General features: G+C 30.2%; 1 protein-coding gene across 1 annotated transcript in view; it reads left to right on the top strand.

Annotated features, from left to right (window-relative positions):
- The window catches only part of LOC145296281 (uncharacterized), a 54,950-nt gene extending 43,098 nt beyond the window's left edge, over positions 1-11,852 (top strand). Inside the window, exons 7-10 of the mRNA XM_080142478.1 lie at positions 208-243; positions 1,534-1,611; positions 10,397-10,432; positions 11,718-11,852. Coding sequence (XP_079998604.1) covers positions 208-243; positions 1,534-1,611; positions 10,397-10,432; positions 11,718-11,819 — 252 coding nt within the window. The 3' untranslated portion in view covers positions 11,820-11,852. The remainder of the gene's footprint in view (positions 1-207; positions 244-1,533; positions 1,612-10,396; positions 10,433-11,717) is intronic.
- The last annotated feature ends 880 nt before the right edge of the window (positions 11,853-12,732 follow it).

The raw sequence follows: 12,732 nt of genomic DNA, 5'->3' as shown, positions 1-12,732 counted from the left end.
AGATATATAATAAGCTCAATAGGCATATATATCCTAGAGCTATTTTAATATTTAGTAAGATGATTGATATTTAGTAAAAACTATATGTTAAAATTATTGTCCATGACTTAGTGTCTATCTCAATAAAAACATAAAAAACGATCGTAGAATTTATTAATTTTGTTAGTAATGAAAAGTTTTTTTTTATTTCTTTTCTACATTTCTTAGGAGCCATCAACTAGTGGATATGAGGCGATACCCCCTGTAAGTAATGGATCATATTATTACCTTTTTAATGCAGAGTTTGTTTATTACCTTTATCAATAAAAATTAATGATAATATAGATAAATATAGGCATTAAAAAATGTCTCTAACTCAGAGTAATTTTAATAATATATTTTTAAAGAGATTAGTGTACAGTCAATAATTTGTGCATGCAAAGTCTGCAATTTTTGGTAATATATATATATATATATATATTATATATATATATATATTACTGGCATGGCAAGGTCAAAGAGGAGACAACTAAGCAAAAACAAAAAAACGAAGCAAAATTTATCTCAAGACAGCTAAACTAAAGCTGGTTTGCTAAGACACTATATATATAAATCTCGGCAAATTTGGGCATATTTTATAAATTTTATGACAATCGGCAAAAGTGAACCTATATGGTTCTTTTTTTGTTAAACTTTATATATATATAAAATAATCTTTATACACTGTAAAATATATATATATAAAGCCAGTTTCTGGTCTTAACATTTGAAATTTTACATAAAGGGTATTCAGACATGCAGCAGGCATTTGAATCAGTTTCGGGGCGAAAATGTCACTGCCAAAAGATTAACGTTTGAAGAGTTGACCTTTACATATTTTACCAAACTCCTCTGCCAATTTTGGGTGTAAACACTTGAAATTTTAGATGTAGGTAAGTTGGACATAGGTGAAACGTTTTATTTGTATTTGAGACCAAAACAATAAATGTTAAAAGGTTAAAATTGGGGTCAAAGTTAAAATTTTACCTCTGCAGTCTCTACCAAATTACTTGGACAATTTTTGGTCTAAACATTTGAAATTTTACTTAAAGGATATTCATAGGGCAAATTATGAACAGTACATAGGACCTGAGCAAAGCCAGACTGAACTGCTAGTATATATATATATAGAAAGATATATAAATATATATATATATATATATATATATATATATATATATATATTAGTAGTAGTAATAATAGTATCTACTGATAATAATTTAAGAGCATTAAATTTGATAATAAATGTAAGCCAATAAAAATTCAAAGTAATAAATTCCTATAAATTTTCAATCCGATATTGCTGGACAGGTATATAGAAAAAGTAATTGACTTTTAAAATGAAGAGTTTTCAGTAGAGAGAAATATGACTCCAGAAATATAGTTTTGTTTCAAAAGTTTTCTTTCTTTCAGTCTTTCTTGAGAAAAATAAAAATACAGATCAGAAATCATTTTAAAGACAATATCTATTAAAAATCTGAAACAATGTTTTTTTTTCATTTTTAATTTTGTCAGGTGAAAAAACGCAAAAGGTATACACTGAGGGATACAGAGTCATTTCATCCTAAGAAACTTTGCATTAGAGAGAATCCTGTAAGTAATTGTACATTTTTCTAAACTCCATTTTCTTTTAAGGGAAGAACTTTTAAGATGCCTTTTGCGCACACACACACACACACACACACACACACACACACACACACACACACACACACACACACACACACACACACACACACACACACACGCACGCACGCACGCACGCACGCACACACACACACACACACACACACACACACACACACACACACACACACATATGTATATATATATATATATATATATATATATATATATATATATATATATATATATAAAAGTGAAAGTGTCTATATATCTGTGTGTCTGTGTGTCTGTGCACACTTCCCTACGCAATAACTCTGTCAATTTGTAGTCTACAGACTCGAAATTTGATATACAGGTTACTGAGATTTGGGAAAATCGATGTGATCGGTTTTAACCTAGAAATTTGGCGATTAAGGGGTCAAAGTTCAACGATGTGACCTTTGAGAACTCTACCAAACTTCTCCGACAATTTTTGGTCTATGCACTTGAAATTTTAGATATAGGTTCCTTGGACATGGATCCAACTTAATAACTTGACTTGAGCCCCAAAAGATAAATTTTAAGGGGTCATAATAGGGATCAAAGTTTAAAAAAATTTGACTTCTGCGGTCTCTACCAAATTACTAAAGACAATTTCTGGTCTAAACATTTGAAAGTTTACATAAAGAGTATTCAGAGATAAGGCTCGCTTTTTAATCGGTTTGAGTCGAAGATTTGAGCTACAAATATATAAATCTATGTATGCATGTTTGCATGTCTGCCTAAAATTTTCGACAGAGGCGACGGATTTTCACAAGATCAGTATCGTTTTAAAGCTCGACCCTTCAGACGACAAATACCAAAAAATTAGCTAAAAACATTGATTTATTCACCCTCAACAGGGCACTTTTCTACAGGGAGGCGTTGCTTTTTTCTCCGATATTTTCGAAAATCAACCGCAGTCTAAAGAGCAGAGTGTATTTTAATGTAATAGTAAAATCACTAATGTAATTAAAATACAAGATAAACAGTGCTCGTTGTAATGTAGATATATAATAAGCTCAATAGGCATATATATCCTAGAGCTATTTTGATATTTAGTAAGATGATTGATATTTAGTAAAAACTATATGTTAAAATTATTGTCCATGACTTAGTGGCTATCTCAATAAAAACATCGTTTCCGAAATGATCGTACAATTTATTAATTTTGTTTTGTTCCTCCTTATGAAACCAATTTTTAATTTTAATTTTAATTAAAAATTATCAATCACCATACTCAATATATATATATACATATATATAAATATATATAAATATATATATATATATATTTATATGTATATATATATATATATATATATATATATATATATATATATATATATATATATATATATATATATATATATATATACAGTATCGGCCATAATATAAGGAACGGAAAAAAATTTACAATTAGTCATGTATATTTCAAAAATTAGAGCATGGATTTTTCTGAAATACTCAGAATAAACAAATAGAACCAATGTGTATAAACTAGTAACAAAAAAAAAAAAAAAACAATTACGATTCAATATTGAGAAATGTTTTAGTTTAAAATTATATCTGTGGATTTATCCTGGCTAAAAGTTAAGGAACGAAATAGAAAATTTATTTTTAAGAGACTAAACTTTACATAAAAATAGCTAGTTTTTAATATTGGAACTGCTGATAAGCCCAACAAATAAAAATGGCGTCACCGACTCGCAAAACTCTGTCTCTCCAAGAAAAAAAATTAATTTTAGACAATTACAAAGAAAAGAAATCAATTTCAACAATTTCTAATATCGTTCGAAGATCAAAAAGTGTTGTTCATCGTGTGATAGCTCGATATAAGAATAAAAATACATTCGAAGCATCCCCTGAAACCGGCAGACCCCTTAAAACGTCTCAAAGAGAAGATAGGATTATGGTAAGGCAGGCTCTTAGTGACCGATTCAAATCCGCAACATCAATTTCTCGTGATTTTAATGAACAGACTGGGAAAAATATATCTAGAAAAACTTTCTCGACGGTTAGCAGCTGCCGGATTGCATGCCAGGGTGCCAGTATCTAAACCCTTGATCTCCAAGAAGAACAAAAATAGCCGTTTGAAGTTTGCCCATAAGCATGTCGTCTGGACTGATGAACAATGGGCTAAGGTTCACTTCAGCGATGAATCCAAGTTCAATTTGTTTGGATCTGATGGAAAGAAGCATGTACGGCGTAAAGCAGGTGAACGATTATCCTCCAAATGTGTTAAAAAGACACTTAAATTCGGAGGGGGAAGTGTAATGGTGTGGGGTATGATATCCTCGGAAGGAGTTGGCCCTCTAGTTCGAATCTATGGTAGGGTTGATGCGGAGACTTATAAGCAGCTCCTTCAACAACATGTCATTGAGAGCTTACGCCTTTCACCTAATCAGCCAAGCAGTTTCATGCAAGATAACGCCCCTTGCCATAAAGCCAAAAAAGTGATAAGTTACCTCGAGGAAGAAGAAATACGAGTAATGGACTGGCCAGCGGAGAGTCCGGATCTGAATCCGATAGAAAATGTTTGGAAAATGATTGGAGAAAGAGCACAGACGAGGAATCCCCAAAATCAAAATCATTTGTGGGATTTATTGAAGGAAGAGTGGGAAAAGATAAATCCTGAATTTTGCAAGAAACTAATCCAGTCTTGTGGTCGAAGATGCAGTGAGGTCATAAAGAATAAAGGAATGTTCACTAAATATTTAATGAATTTATTTTTTAAAACATTTGCATTAAAAAAACATAAATTTTCTATTTCGTTCCTTAACTTTTGGCCAGGAGAAATCCACAGATATAATTTAAAACTAAAATATTTCTCAATATTGAATCGTAATTTTTTTTTTGGTACTAGTTTATACACATTGGTTCTATTTGTTTATTCTGAGTATTTCAGAAAAATCCATGCACTAATTTTTGAAATATACATGAATAATTGTAATTTTTTTTCCGTTCCTTATATTATGGCCGATACTGTATGTATATATGTATATATCTATGTATATATATATAAATATATATGTAGATATATATAGATAGATAAGTATATATATATATGTATATATATATCTTAATGTAAAAGGAATAGAGAAAGTTCAATTCCATAAAGGAAACTTATCCGGATAATGCCAATCTCAACAATAATTATTGGAGCTAAAACAATAAGACAACAAGAGTATGAAATGAAGACACAAAACTATATATTAGTAGATATATAATGGATCATTTATTTAAAAATGGAATAAAGGCAAAATTTGGGGGATAGAAGGGACTCTTTATGCCAGGGCATTTCGAAGCCTAATGCTTCTCATCAGAAGAGTAGAGAAGGTGCTAGGTAGCATCGTGAAGATGCGTCGTCTAGCGTAAGGTTCATTAGGGACAAAAGAGATTAAGGGGAATTATAGAATATACATATGTATATATATATATATATATATATATATATATATATATATATATTTAGTGATGAGACGATTCCAATATATTTCCTGATCCAATACAATTACTGATTCCATGCGTAATTCGCGACTCCGATATAATTAGCGATTCAGATTCTTTATACATTTCTAATTATTTAACTATAAGATTGTTATTTTCCCTGATTTTCATAATACACATGTTAAATATGCAGATATTTTCCTAAACGTCAAAATACACTTGTGGAGGATGATATATCGATTTTAGCTTACTGGTATTTTAAAATCAATAAATATTTATTATTTCACCATTATTACCAGCAATGTAAGGTTTTACTTTAATAAAAATAAAATAAAAAAGACGATAAAAAAAATCGTTTTGGCATCGGAAAATAGTCATCAATTTTTCTGCTTCTGATACCGATTCTGATACCCCTAAATCTTCAGATTTTTGCGATTTCTGAGTCCGATTCTGATTAATCGTCTCAACACTAATATATATATATATATATATATATATATATATATATATATATATATATATATATATATATATATATACTAGCTGTACCCTGCCACGCGTTGCAGTGGCTCAATTTGGTGTAATGGAAAAATTTAATAAAAGAGAAAATGCATGTTTCTTATATTAGTACAGCAATCCACTGCAAAAAGTGAAAAAGAAGGCGAAACTGAAAAAAATGGTACTCTTGCAGAATTTGATCTGGATCCTCGAGAGTTTCTGTCAATCATTCATGTTTTGGACTTGACCAACAATCAGTGGATGAAGCCGAACGTAGCAAAAATGTTGAAACGCTAAATGCTTTTTTTTTGTTGTTGTTTTAAAAAATGTGATTTAGTAATTAATATTTGGTTGATGGTGGCGGGAGGGGGGTTACTATACACAGATTCGAAAAAGTCGTCCAAAAACAAATAAATGAAAGCAAAGGTAAGGTAATTTACGTTTCTACCTAATTGGATAATTGTTTAGTGTTTTTATGTAATGTAAAATGTTTAATTGGCTCAAAAAACAGAAATGGTCGCGAATTCTGTTGAATACGTTAAGTTTGGGAAAGTAAGTTGAAAACTAAAAACTATACAAAACAGTGTCTGAAACTCACCGAACATATGTTACCATGACATAGGCTGACATAATCGGTAGGTTTCTGACAGTATTTTGTATAGTTTTTTAGTTTTAACTCACTTTCTCTAACTTAAAGTAATCAACAGTGTCCACCACCATTTGTAGCTTTCAAATACACCAATAAACACTGTTTTTCGAGCCGACCAAACGTTACATTAAATGAAAAGGGTTTATATTACTAAACACAGATACAAAGAAGTTGTCAAAAAATAAATATATAACAAATAAATGTTATCAAAGGCAAGAAAAGTAAGTGTTCTACCTAACTGGATAAGATTTTAGTATTTTTATGTAATGTATAATCGGTTCAAAAACATTCAATGTTTATCGGTATATCTGAAAAATACAAATGGCGGCAGACTGTATCGAACACGTTAAGTTTGGGGAAATTTTGGGAAAATGAGTTTAAACTAAAAAACTATATAAAATCCTGTTAGGAACTCACTCAATATATGTTACCATGATGTAGGCTGGCATATAATCGGTGGTTTTAAACTTTTGCTCGATACAGGTGACGAATTTTAAAAATCCCTTTTAGTGATTACCTGGTTTGAGGATATTTTTACAACTAAACGGCAAATCTGCTCCAAAGAATCCGGTATTATTTTACTTTAAGGCCCATTTCACGTTCATATATAACGAAATATTTTATTGTAGATTTCGGTGTGCTAAAAACGAATCTGCAAACCGTTTACGTAGCAAAAAAAAAGTTTTCATGACATTCATGAAATTACTTTTTCGAAAAGTGGGTGATCACTTTTCAATGTAAATTTAACTTAGAATGAGCACCCACTTTCTGGCCACCTGAGAGACGGGCATTTTTCTGTTTCTTGGCTAAAAAGTTTTTTGTTTGATTTCTTTTGCATGGTAATAACCCCTGAACTCTGGGACTATTTTCCATTTAACAGCCGTAGCCTTCGTTTACGCTATGCGTAAGCATAAACGAAAGCTGTTTAGCCAATAAACATGGGAAAAAATCCCCCCTCTCTCAGGTGGCTAGAAAATGGGTGCTCATTTTAAGTTAAATTTACATGGAAAAGTGATCGCCACTTTTTCGAAAAAGTAATTTCTTCATATCATAAAAACTATTTTTTTGCGACGGAAACGGTTTGCAGATTCGTTTTTAGCACACCAAAATCTACAAAAATTTTTTTGCTATTTACGAACGTGAGACGCACAGCCCTTAATGGAAAATTATATCAAAAATCCGGGGGAAAATAGTTTTCAATAAAAACAGCAAATGAATTCGATAGAAAAAAAATGGATGCTATTTATTTTTCTTTCTGTGTGTTTCTTGGCTAAAAAGTCTTTTTGTTTGATTTCTTTTGCATGGTATTAACCCCTGAACTCTGGGACTATTTTCCATTTCACAGACGTAGCCTTTGTTTATGCTATGCGTGAGCATAAACGAAAACTGTTAAATATGCATTCGCGTACCAAACTGCCTTGTCAAAAAAACCTTTAAGCCAATAAACACGAAAATAAATGCCCCTTCCTCAGGTGGCCAGAAAGTGGGTGCTCATTTTAAGTTAAATTTAGATGGAAAAGTGAATACCCACTTTTCGAAAAAAATTTTTTCTTCAGATCATGAAAACTATTTTGGTACTCCTTGGGCGTTGAGTTCCATGGCGACCCGTAGAATTATTTAATGGTCGTTCCCTTAGTACCCCCCTAGTCAAGGCTAACGCATGCGCACGTAACATTTTTTATTTATTTACTTACGTGGTGGAGTTTCTATACTGATAGGTTCTTTGAAATTTTTTCACTGGATTATTATTGATTGAACACTAACCAGATTATGAAAAAAAATTGAAAAAAAAAAATCATTTCAACATTTGAAAGGGGTACTCACTTTTTAGTTACCACGTTCTGGTAAATCGGTCACTTTTTATTTATTTATTTTTTTTTCTAAATACGGAAGTGTCTTCGGGAGATATAAAATGGTCGCATGTTGACGAAGCAATGTATCGGGAGGCGTACGGGATTAAAAATTATTGGTAAATGTTTAGATTAGGTCCACCTCCTCAATTTTCTTTTAAATGACGACTTGAAATGGTTTTCGACTATGCTGAATACGAAAATCGCATCGAAATTTTGCAGAAATAAGTAATTATCAAGATATAAAAAGTTGTATTATGCATTGTAATCTTTGGCGGCCATCTTTTTTACGTGTGTGTATTTGTTTATGGCGCGTGTGCACGTAAAAAGATGGCCGCCGAAGAATACAATGCATAATACAACTATTTATTTCCGCAAAATTTCAATGCAATTTGCGTGTTCAGCATACTCGGAAACCTATAAATGTCGTCATTGAAAGGAAAATTGTGGAGGTGGACCTAATCTAAAAAAATACCAAATTATTAAACATTTCTCCAGCATGTTAGTGAAATTTATAATACTTTAAAAAAATTAAAAAGAAACAAAACAAAAGTTTTGAAAAAAACTCACCTTTCAAAGAAACAATTTTAAAAAAACACAAACGGACTAAATAAGTAAAAAAAAAAATAATTAAAAATCTCCAAACTTTATTTTCATGAAAACAATAAAAAAAAAGTCCTGTTCTCTCTATTTTTTTTTCTTTGAGAAACAAATATATTTCTGACTTACAAATGCGGTAGAGACTCATTATTTTTACTTTCTATGGTTTTGATATACCGCGTTTTTATTGCTTACAAAATGGGTGACTGATTTATCAGAACGTTGTAACTAAAAAGTGAGCACCACTTTCAAATGTCGAAATAATGATTTCTTTTTTACATTTTTTTTTAATAATCTGTTTAATTAGTGTCCAATCAATAATAATCCAGTGAAAAAAAAAATTCCAAAAACCTATAAGTATAGAAATAAAGCATGGGAGTAATGGTTGTACAACGTCGCCTTTCGCACTTTTACAAACATTTTAAAAAAAAAGTAACTAAACCATTTATTGATAATTTGTCACGTGTACAAACATTTATTTATTTACGTAGGCTTAACTCCTTTCATGAATAAGAAAAGTTTTACTCTTTAAGAATAATAAAAGGAAAAAGTCACTGAACATTTATAAAAGGACTTCTTTGCATGAAGGCCAGAGGAATAGTTGGCCGAAAATTCGTGAAACAACAACTAATAAAGATGAGAATAATAGTCCGCAATAAATAAAAATGGTGCTAATGCAGAGAGCGATCCGCGCTATTTTTTAAAATCATATTTCCACGTTTAAATAACGTTTTACGATGTTTTTTGTTATTTATTTATTCAATTGTAAGGTTAAAGTACAGAATAGGTACAAAACATCCTTACCTCCCTATGTTAAGAATGACTTTTTAAATAATAACATTATTTCAGCACGGATCACTGTCTGCATGAGTAATCTTATGTAAAAAAACAAAAAAAAACTCAAAAGCAAGCAACAAACTTTTTTTTGGCCTTATATAATAAAGAAAAGATGTGTAAATTTAATAAATTGGAAGATAAACAAATGAAATATGTTTTTTTTTGTTTTGTTTTTTTTACTTATCGAGTTAACAGAAAATGAAACCTTTCGTCAATTCGTGGCTGTGAAATGAATCGAACCGGAAGTTCAGTTTTATCAACAGAACAGATTCGCAGAAACGGTTAAAAAAATATATTTATTTTATTTAATATTTTAATTTTAATTAGGTAAATTTATTTTAATAGCATAAAAACATACTTCGACTCTAAAAATGGGTTGTCTGAAAATTTCAAATAAATTGGTAACGTAGAAATATGGTTTCATTCTTTTAGAACGAACCAACTTTACATTTTTATATATATATATATAGATATATATAGAGGGTTCTGCATTTAGTCTTGGTCGGGAATCATATTTTCCATCAGAGTGAATTCCATAAATTATTATATATTTTTCTAAATTTATGTATATTTATTGAAAATTTATTTTTAAATGTTCGAATATATATATATATATATATATATATATATGGCAAGTCATGAAAGTATTATAGAACAATTAATTATACAAACGTTTCTACGTTTCATTCCTGTTTGGAATCATAACATGGGATGGTGTTTCGTAAAAATACTAATATTTTCAACTAAAACAAAATTCTTTTTATTTGGAAACCAAGTTAAAAAAAAACAACATCAGAACTTTAAATGTTAGTAATTAAATTTTTTTTTATTTCTTTTCTACATTTCTTAGGAGCCATCAACTAGTGGATATGAGGCGATACCCCCTGTAAGTAATGGATCATATTATCACCTTTTTAATACAGAGTTGGTTTATAACATTTATCAATAAAAATTAATGATAATATAGATAAATATATACATTAAAAATGTCTCTAACTTAGAGTTATTTTAATAATATATTTTTAAAGAGATTAGTGCACAGTCAATAATTTGTGCATGCAAAGTCTGCAATTTTTGGTAAAATATATATATATATTACTGTCATGGCAAGGCCAAAGATGGGACAACTAAGCAAAAACAAAAAAACGAAGCAAAATTTATCTCAAGACAGCTAAACTAAAGCTGGTTTGCTAAGACACTATATATATAAATCTCGGCAAATTTGGGCATATTTTATAAATTTTATGACAATCAGTAAAAGTGAACCTATATGGTTCTTTTTTTTGTTAAACTTTATATATATGTAAAATAATCTTTATACACTGTAAAATATATATATATAAAGCCAGTTTCTGGTCTTAACATTTGAAATTTTACATAAAGGGTATTCAGACATGCAGCAGGCATTTGAATCAGTTTCGGGGCGAAAATGTCACTGCCAAAAGATTAACGTTTGAAGAGTTGACCTTTACATATTTTACCAAACTCCTCTGCCAATTTTGGGTGTAAACACTTGAAATTTTAGATGTAGGTAAGTTGGACATAGGTGAAACGTTTTATTTGTATTTGAGACCAAAACAATAAATGTTAAAAGGTTAAAATTGGGGTCAAAGTTAAAATTTTACCTCTGCAGTCTCTACCAAATTACTTGGACAATTTTTGGTCTAAACATTTGAAATTTTACTTAAAGGATATTCATAGGGCAAATTATGAACAGTACATAGGACCTGAGCAAAGCCAGACTGAACTGCTAGTATATATATATATAGAAAGATATATAAATATATATATATATATATATATATATATATATATATATATATATATATATATATATATATTAGTAGTAGTAATAATAGTATCTACTGATAATAATTTAAGAGCATTAAATTTGATAATAAATGTAAGCCAATAAAAATTCAAAGTAATAAATTCCTATAAATTTTCAATCCGATATTGCTGGACAGGTATATAGAAAAACTAATTGACTTTTAAAATGAAGAGTTTTCAGTAGAGAGAAATATGACTCCAGAAATATAGTTTTGTTTCAAAAGTTTTCTTTCTTTCAGTCTTTCTTGAGAAAAATAAAAATACAGATCAGAAATCATTTTAAAGACAATATCTATTAAAAATCTGAAACAATGTTTTTTTTTCATTTTTAATTTTGTCAGGTGAAAAAACGCAAAAAATATACACTGAGGGATACAGAGTCATTTCATCCTAAGAAACTTTGCATTAGAGAGAATCCTGTAAGTAATTGTACATTTTTCTAAACTCCATTTTCTTTTAAGGGAAGAACTTTTAAGATGCCTTTTGCACACACACACACACACACACACACACACACACACACACACACACACACACACACACACACACACACACACACACACACACACACACACACATACGCACAAATATATATATATATATATATATATATATATATAAAATATAAAGTGTCTATGTATCTGTGTATCCTTGTGTCTGTGTGTCTGTGCACACTTCCCTACGCAATAACTCTGTCAATTTGTAGTCTACAGACTCGAAATTTGATATACAGGTTACTGAGATTTGCGAAAATCGATGTGATCGGTTTTAACCTAGAAATTTGGCGATTAAGGGGTCAAAGTTCAACGATGTGACCTTTGAGAACTCTACCAAACTTCTCCGACAATTTTTGGTCTATGCACTTGAAATTTTAGATATAGGTTCCTTGGACATGGATCCAACTTAATAACTTGACTTGAGCCCCAAAAGATAAATTTTAAGGGGTCATAATAGGGATCAAAGTTTAAAAAAATTTGACTTCTGCGGTCTCTACCAAATTACTAAAGACAATTTCTGGTCTAAACATTTGAAAGTTTACATAAAGAGTATTCAGAGATAAGGCTCGCTTTTTAATCGGTTTGAGTCGAAGATTTGAGCTACAAATATATAAATCTATGTATGCATGTTTGCATGTCTGCCTAAAATTTTCGACAGAGGCGACGGATTTTCACAAGATCAGTATCGTTTTAAAGCTCGACCCTTCAGACGACAAATACCAAAAAATTAGCTAAAAACATTGATTTATTCACCCTCAACTGGGCACTTTTCTACAGGGAGGCGTTGCTTTTTTCTCCGATATTTTCGAAAGTCAACCGCAGTCTAAAGAGCAGAGTGTATTTTAATGTAATAGTAAAA

This window comes from Euprymna scolopes, chromosome 16, assembly GCF_053919585.1.
Source record: "Euprymna scolopes isolate OS-2025 chromosome 16, ASM5391958v1, whole genome shotgun sequence".
Classification (NCBI taxonomy): Eukaryota; Metazoa; Mollusca; class Cephalopoda; order Sepiida; family Sepiolidae; genus Euprymna; species Euprymna scolopes.
Note: the sequence above shows the minus strand (reverse complement) of the source record. Positions and strands in the feature narration are given on the sequence as shown.